This window comes from Microcaecilia unicolor, chromosome 11 (genome assembly GCF_901765095.1).
Source record: "Microcaecilia unicolor chromosome 11, aMicUni1.1, whole genome shotgun sequence".
Taxonomy (NCBI): domain Eukaryota; kingdom Metazoa; phylum Chordata; class Amphibia; order Gymnophiona; family Siphonopidae; genus Microcaecilia; species Microcaecilia unicolor.
This window is the reverse complement of record NC_044041.1, coordinates 98,824,747-98,832,724: the sequence shown is the minus strand read 5'-3', so window position 1 is coordinate 98,832,724 and position 7,978 is coordinate 98,824,747. Positions and strand designations below refer to the sequence as shown.

The 7,978-nt window shown below is 45.6% G+C and overlaps 1 protein-coding gene across 1 annotated transcript in view; it reads right to left on the bottom strand.

Moving 5' to 3' along the window:
* Positions 1 to 827: 827 nt before the first annotated feature.
* Positions 828 to 7,978, bottom strand: part of LOC115480949 (mucin-16-like) — a 142,468-nt gene continuing 135,317 nt past the window's right edge. The window contains 3 exon segments of the mRNA XM_030219932.1: positions 828 to 2,926; positions 3,230 to 3,321; positions 5,512 to 5,660. Of these exon segments, the coding sequence (XP_030075792.1) occupies positions 2,831 to 2,926; positions 3,230 to 3,321; positions 5,512 to 5,660 (337 nt within the window). The 3' untranslated portion in view covers positions 828 to 2,830.

Below are 7,978 nucleotides of genomic sequence, written 5' to 3'. Positions count from 1 at the left end.
TAGGGAAGGGAAGAGGCAGATGCTGGAGACTGTGTGTAAGAAAGAGGATAGGCTGGGCACTTGGAGGGTGGGAAGAGGCAAAAGGGTTGCTGCTGGACTAAGGTTGGAGAAATGCTGGATGTGGAAGGGGTATTGGGAAGAGGAGTGATGCTGGACACCTGGGGAGTTAAATAAAGAAGGGGAGATACCAGACTGCAGAGGGGGTTGCAAGGCTGAAGTTTTGCCTAGGGTGTTAGATTTCCTTGTGTCAGCATTGCCTCGCTCCATTTTGTCTCACCTTCCACTGTTGTGTCTCTCTCTTCTCTCTAGCTTCCTTTCCTTCCCCTTTTTTCCCTTTGTTCCTTTTCTCCCCATTTCTCCTGTATCTGACAATGGCCAGTGGGTCCTCAGGAAGTACCCAGTTGATCCCAAAGAGTACACCATGTGGGAAGCCTCTGCTTGCCCTGGGATTGGTAGCATTGAAAGTTGCTACCATTTGGGTTTCTGCCAAGTACTTATGACCTGGATTGGAGGTGGAATGCTGGGCAGGATGGTCCGACCCAGTGTGGCTGCTCTTACGCTCTTGTTGCTCCCTCCCAGGCACAAGAAGTGACTTTCCCAAATCTATCTCAGAATAGAATATTGAGGTAAGGAAATTGCATGCACTGCACGACAGTGACACTTCTGGGTAGGATTCAGGTTGTGTGTGTACCTGGATCCTGGCTGTAGACAGGGCTGAAGACTGTCATTGTTGGGTTATAGTTGGCAGGAGGGAGAGGTATGACAGTAACACAGACACAGTGCTTAGAATTTCATTACTCCCCTTGCTTTATTATTTTTAACTTTAAGATACATCATGGCTCTGCCATGTTAGCAACATGCATTATATATATTTAGAAAGAACATTTGCAAACCATGGGCAGTCTGTGAGGTGTCAGGTGACCACCTAGCTACAGCATTTCTACAAAGAACAGGACTGATGGTAGTTTTTAATTGTTAGCTTTGTAGACTGCAGAATTTAAAAAATAATAGCACAACGAATATTTAAAAATAGCTCAGCATAATTTTAAATACTTATCTAAAATTTAAAAAAATATATTTATATACGTATATATATTTTTTTTAATTCAAAGGCAGACACATCAAACTGATTTTAAAGTGCTTCTGTATTTTTTTTTTGTATATTATACATATTCAGGAAACGCTATCCTGGACCTGCATATTCTGTACAGTTAAAGTATTTTGTTTCAACACAAGAAATAAAGTAACACTGACGACTTAATTGACTGCCCTAGATTAATCAAAATCTTCCCTTTGTTTTCTGGCAGGTGAGATAACAACCATCTGAACAACTGTGCCATGGATTCTTACAGAAATAAATACTGACTCTCATGCTCGCTAATTGGGCAGTTTTGTTTCGTACAAAATAATTGCTAGATTCAATGCAAAGATTTATGCTTTCAGCTGGCATGCATGGCCAGGGTAAGAAAAAGAGAGAATACATCCCCAAAATGTTTTGGGCTTTGGCAAAATGCAGGTATTGCAAGTGGGGAAAGCATGCAGAACATTGTCTGTATAATTCTTTCCACTTTTGTGTATGTGTGTGAAGTAGGTTCAACCTGATCTTAGTATGAGCAAGGCAAAAATCCATTTGAAGACAGTAATCAGAAAGAACATAAGACTGTAAACTGTAAACTATCTTCCCTAAAGACATGTTGTTATATTTAAATGACAGGCAACCATGACAATATTTATTGTTTTGCTTTGGGTCATTTTCCATGTAAAACAGCACAAAAGTCAACATTCTGCAGTTCATTGCACACAAAACTATTAGAACCCACAAACATAAATAAATAAATTAAATAACCAGTCCCTAAGAAAACGAGACAAAAAAAAGAATGTTTTTTCCCATACCCACCCCCTCATTTTCCCAGCTTCCTGAGTGATCCTTTACTTATCCCATGCTTTCCCCCCTAAAGTCAGATATTAGAGGGCAGTTATATTCATTGGGCTCCCAGGAGATGTCAGAGAAAAATAAAAAAACACTTTGATTTCACTCTGGCCTTAATCAGTGAATTATTTCTATAGACTTATAAAACTGAGACATGTATATCACCCTTCCCATCATCATTATCTACTTCTTTAACAACATAAGAAGGAATTGGTGACTGTAACCCATCTTTGTCTGTGGGGTGTGGGGGGATCTCAGGATACATTGGCTAACACTGAAGTCAGTTCTGAAGCACGAGACTGCCTGATATTCTCATATCACTTGTAATGTATCATGCCATTCAAATGGAAATAGAAGCTTCTAGAGATATAGATCCTTTTTTTAAAAATACTAATAGCTACTAAGGAAGGAAGGAAATAAGGACGAAGGAAAGTATGAGGCAAATTATATTTGAAAGGATTTCTTGCATACTGGAATCTTCTCATATAGAGATAACATTTTTAAATTAAAAGTCCTGATTTGAGAAAAGCAGCATTTTGCCATTAATGTGTACCGTTCTTTCCCATTAATAACACATATAATACGCAGACAGGCACAGTAGATTAAACCATTTTGCATTGGTGCATTGTGAGTTGTATTTGTTCTGCATACATAAGCAGATTTATTTCAGTTATCACTTTTAATAAAATAACTTGCACTGGAAAAAGAAGATTCTTCACCCTTGCAGGGATTTTGCTCCATCCCTCTGCCAGAAGAAGGCAGGAAATATTTGCAAGAATTAGATGATTGACATAACCAAGTTCTTTGTAACAAGGTGCTGAAGTGGAGTGAAGAAAGCTTTGCTCTTTAGCATCAGTTTGTGATAAATTACAGTTCATAGCAGCTCTCAGGCTGTCTTCATTATGTCTTCTTCATGTCTAAGTGTGGGAAGTAGACGCCAGTTGCACTTTGCTGGACCTGATAGGATCCTTTCCTTCTCCTCCGACAGAATGCAAGCTGTTCAAGAGAAGACAGGGAAAAGAAATGACCAACGGTTGACCATCCTGGCCATGAGACGACAAGACACAGGTTACTGAGTTAAAGCAGAGATCTCCAAATCCAGCCCTTGATGGCCACAATCTGTCTTGGTTTTGAGGATTTCTACAACAACTTTGCCTGAGATAGATATATTTGCAGGCTTGGTCTCCATTGTATGCAAATATAGCTCATGCATATTTATGTGGAGATACTGAAAACCAGACCAGTTTGCAGCCCTCCAAGACTGAGTTTGGGAACCTTGGGGTTAAAGGGAGGACTTACCAGGAAGCATAAGAGGAAAAGTAGGACAAATGTCAATAGCACAGCTAAACATATCAGGATTATTGCCCAGAATGGAAGGTCTTGCTGAAGTGCTGAAGGGAAAACAGATAAAAAAATTTGATTTGCAACACATGTTGGTAACAAAGAAAACTGTTGTTTCCATATCATCAAGCTGATCAATCCATAGACTGGTGGGTTGTGTCCATCTACCAGCAGGTGGAGATAGAGAGCAAACTTTTGCCTCCCTATATGTGGTCATGTGCTGCCGGAAACTCCTCAGTATGTTCTCTATCTCAGCAGGTGGTGGTCACACACAGCAGCAGCAGCTCTGGCTAGGCCTCCAAGCCTAATTTTTAGGTTTTGTTGAGTGCCTGGGGTTGAGGGCTCTTTTGAGCAAGTGCAAACCTGGTGGTGCCAGGTCCCTCCTTTTCTCCCCCCTCCCGCTGGCTCCGTTGAAAAAAAAAAAAAAAAAAAAAAAATTTAAACGTCTTTAAAGGCGTTTATTTCGACGTTTATTTAAGCGTCTATTGCAGCTACTCACTGGGACACCAGGTCGTTACAACTCGGAGCGGACAGCAGGTAATTTTTACCTTTTTATAGCGGGCGGGGGTTCCCCGATTCTTCTCCTCGTGGCACATGGCGTCGGAGGGCGAGGGCGCAAAGGGTCGCTCCCCGGGTCGCTTGAGCGCTTCTAGAGGGGATGCGGGGGTCTTAAAGCCTGATTCGCCCTTGTTGGGTGGCAGTTTCGTGCTGCTTCTTTGGGCTTCCAGTTGGGCTTCCAGTTCCATGAGCCTTCATTAGCAATTGCTTGGGGTATTTCTTCCCTAATTTTATATCTCCTCTCAATATATTTTTTTGATCCAATCATTGGAAACTGTCCTCGGTTGGGCATCAGGCACCGGGATTTCTTTTGGGACACTCTGATTAAGGCTCCCTTTTACTAAGGCGTGCTCATGTTTTCAGCACGCTCTAAAATTGTAGGCGTGCTAAATGTTAGAGACGCCCATAGGAATGCATTGGCATCTCTAACATTTAGTGTGTCCACAGTTTTAGCGTGCGCTAAGAATGTGAGCGCGCCTTAGTAAAAGGGGGCCTGTAAGAGCTAAATCCACCCACCGTTTCTAATGATTCACTCTCACTCTGTTTTCCTCAGGGCTGTGAACACTGTCTTATCACCAGCTGCCTCAGGGCCCGAAAGCCTTGAGCCAGCAACCAAATCTATGTTCCTCTGCATGAAGTCCTGCCACTAAACCATTGAGTTAGTCCTGCTAACTAAGATAACATCTCCTGTGGCTAGGGATGCTGGCTGGCCCCTTTTTTCAAGATAGATTGATTTAATTTCTTTGTTTCTTGCTCTAATGTGGATAGGAAAGGTGGAACATCAGCCCTATCAATTAAAAAACAAAATGGAAATCCAGTCCATTTTTTCCCACTACCTGCATGGTAGTTCTGGTGCCTCTATTAACTTATCTAAGAAAATATATTCATATATTTGTGAAACTTTATGACCTGTCAGTCCAAGAATTGCAGGGAAGAGCAAGACATTGTGGGGTCCCTTTACCAAACCGCAGTAAAAAGGGCCCTGTTCTAGCAGCGGGGGCTGTTTTTACCACAGCAAGTTAAAAAAAACCCTGAAAATAGCCATGGCCTTGTGGTATGATTGCTCTTACTGCATGGCCATGCGAGGAGCATCGCTTAGCACCACCCATTGAGGTGGCAGTAAGGGCTTCTGTGCTAACCCAGCGATAATCGGGTAGCGCACAGTTATATCTGATTACTGCCAGGTTAGTGCCTTGCTAAAAATTACCTCCCTATTTTCCCTAGCACGGCAAATGGCACACTGGAACTACCTCCAGCGTCCACATTGGGTCAACAGTAGTTCCAGATTAGTGTGCAGTAAACCCACGTTGGGCTTGCCGCCGCTGTGTAAAAGGGCCCCTGTATAAGTAAAACCAAAGCTTATACAAAACCCACTGTGGAAATTTTGTCGTTCCCTTATATTTAGTCCTTTCAGGCAAAATGTTCCACAGTGCTCTTCCAGTAAGTTAGAAGAGGTATGATCTTTCTTGTGCAGAAACTGCAAGTTTTTAAAGCCTTGTGCCACAGTTCTGTTGTTTTAGTTTTGTGCAAGCAAGCTAACTTTGGAAGAAGAGAAAGAAAGAAGCGTCCTTTTTGCACTTGTACTTCCTTAGCTACAGAAGATCCTTGCTGCACTTGGTCTAGCAGTTTTCCATTGTTCCATATTTTTCTGTTTTTTTAATCTATGCATTCTTTATACATACATGATATTGTTAATTCTTGCAGCTGGAATTTGTTTCCTAGCCAGCTTGCTCCTTGGGTTCCCTGTATAAACGACTGCTCAACAGTTTTTGTGTTGACTTCAGGCGTGTTCTTGAAGTAACAGCGACACTCCACTAGCACAGATCCCCTCCTATAAGGAATAAAAAAACAAGGTAGGATTTTTGCTGGGCAGCAAAAACAGAAGTCAGTAAGGCGCTCAGGATGTGACATCAATAGAAAACGCACATCGTATTTTCCAAACATTCCAGTTCCTTATAGACCTTTGTCCTTGTCAATAAAACCATCAGGATAATTGGCATCCCAGTTTCAGCAGGGAGGACTGGACAAGCCCAGAGAGCAACCTTCTCCCTCTCTATTGGATATGGTCTCTTCAGAGCAAGGTTGGGACATTGGCAAGTTAGTAAAAGGGAAGCTGATTCTACTGATGATTATGCTATACTAGTAAAAAAGGCCCGTTTCTGTTAGAAACGAAACGGGCACTAGCAAGGTTTTCCTTGGAGTGTATGTTTCAGAAAGAGCATGTGTGAGAGATGGAGCGTGTGTGTCAGAGAGAGAATGCGAGAGAGAGAGAGAGAGAGACAGAGTGTATGTGTTTGTGCGAGAGAGAGAGTGTGTGAGAGACAGTGTTTGTGTTTCTGTGTGACACTATGTGAGAGAGAGGTGAGTGTGTGAGTGAGAGTGTATGTGGCAGACAGAGAATGAGCGACTGCGTGTGTGGTGTGAGGAACCCCCTCACCCCCTCCCTCTCCCCTGCCCCCTTGCAGCCAGGCATGTGCAGCAACCCTCCTCTCCCCGTGTTCCCCCTGTAGCCACCCATGTCCAGCATCCCCCTGCAGCCACCCATGCCCATCAACCCTCCTCTCCCCCTGCTGCATCCTTCCTGTCTCCCCCGCTCCCCCTGCAGCCACCCATGTGGTCTCAGGCCCCCCCCCCTCAGCATCCCTCCTGTCCCCCTGCAGGCACGCATGTACAGCGTCCCTCCTCTCTCTCCTGTCCCCCCTGCAGCCAGCCATGTCCAGCGACCCTTCTGTCCCCCTGCCCCCCCTGCAGCTATCCATGTCCAGCGACCCTCCTCTCCTGTGCAGCCACCCATGTCTGAGGACACTCCTCTCCTTTTTCCCTGTTCCTCCCCTGTGGCCAGCCATGTCCAACGACCCACCTGCCCCCCCTGATGACCACCAACCCTTCTGTCCCCCTGCCCGCCCTGCAGTGTCCATCCTGTATCCCCTGTCCCCCTTGCAGGCACCCATGTGGTGTGTGGAGCCCCATCCCTATCTCCCTGTTCCCTGCCCCCCCTGCAGCCACCCATGTGCAGCGACCCTCCCCTCCCCCTGCTTCCTTCCAGCCACCCATGTCCAGCGAGACCCCCCTTCCCCCCCCCAGCCGGCGCAGCACCCAAAGAAAGCCCCTTGTCCCCCCCTTCGCGCATCACCCGACCCCCCCCCCCCACCGTGGCACATCACCAAGCCCCTCCCCCCCTCATCAACCCCCTCGCCACCCGCAACAGCTAATACAAACTGTGTCTGGCGGCTGCTGCTTCTGCTATTCAGCAGCAGCAGCCCGTACTTAAAGAAAACCAAAAAAAAAAATTCCTCCTAAAACGCACCTCTGTTGAGAAGCATCTCACATTGGCTGAAGTCTCAGCATGCGCTCCTCCTCTCCCCTCTGACATCTCAGCGTTTCTCCGGGGTCTTCCGGCAGGGGCACTGACGTTGAGGGGAGAGGAGGAGCGGCTACAGAGACGTCAGCCAATGTGAGATGGTTCTCCACGGAGGTGCGTTTTAGGAGGTTGTTTTTTTGTTTGTTTGTTTGTTTTCTTTATGTACAGGCTGCTGCTGCTGAATAGAAGCAGCAGCAGCCGCCGGGCAGAGTTTGTATTAGCGGTCGCGGGTGGCGAGGCGGTCGATGGGGGGAGGGGCTTGGTGAAGCGGTGGGGGAGGGGTTGGGTGATGCAGCGAGGAGGGAAGGGGGTAGGGGCTTTCTGATGCCCCGTTGCACGGGTTGTTGTGGCGATGCAGCGGGGGGGGCACTTAGAGGTGCACCGTCGAGGCTGTGTGTGTGTGTGTTTTTGTGTGTGTGTGTGTGTTTGTGTGTGTGTGTGTTTTTTGTGTGTGTGTGTTTGTGTGTGTGCATTTGTGTGTTTGTGTGTGTGTGTGTGTGTGTGTGTGTTTATGTGTGTGTGTGTGTGTGTTTGTGTGTGTGTTTATGTGTGTGTGTGTGTTTGTGTGTGTGTTTATGTGTGTGTATGTGTTTGTGTGTTTGTGTGTGTGTTTATGTGTGTGTTTGTGTGTGTGTGTTTGTGTGTGTTTGCGTTTGTGTGTGTGTGTTTGTGTGTCTTTGTGTGTGTGTTTATGTGTGTGCGTTTGTGTGTTTGTGTGTGTTTATGTGTGTGTGTGTTTATGTGTGTGTTTGTGTGTGTGTTTATGTGTGTGTGTTTCTGTGTGTTTG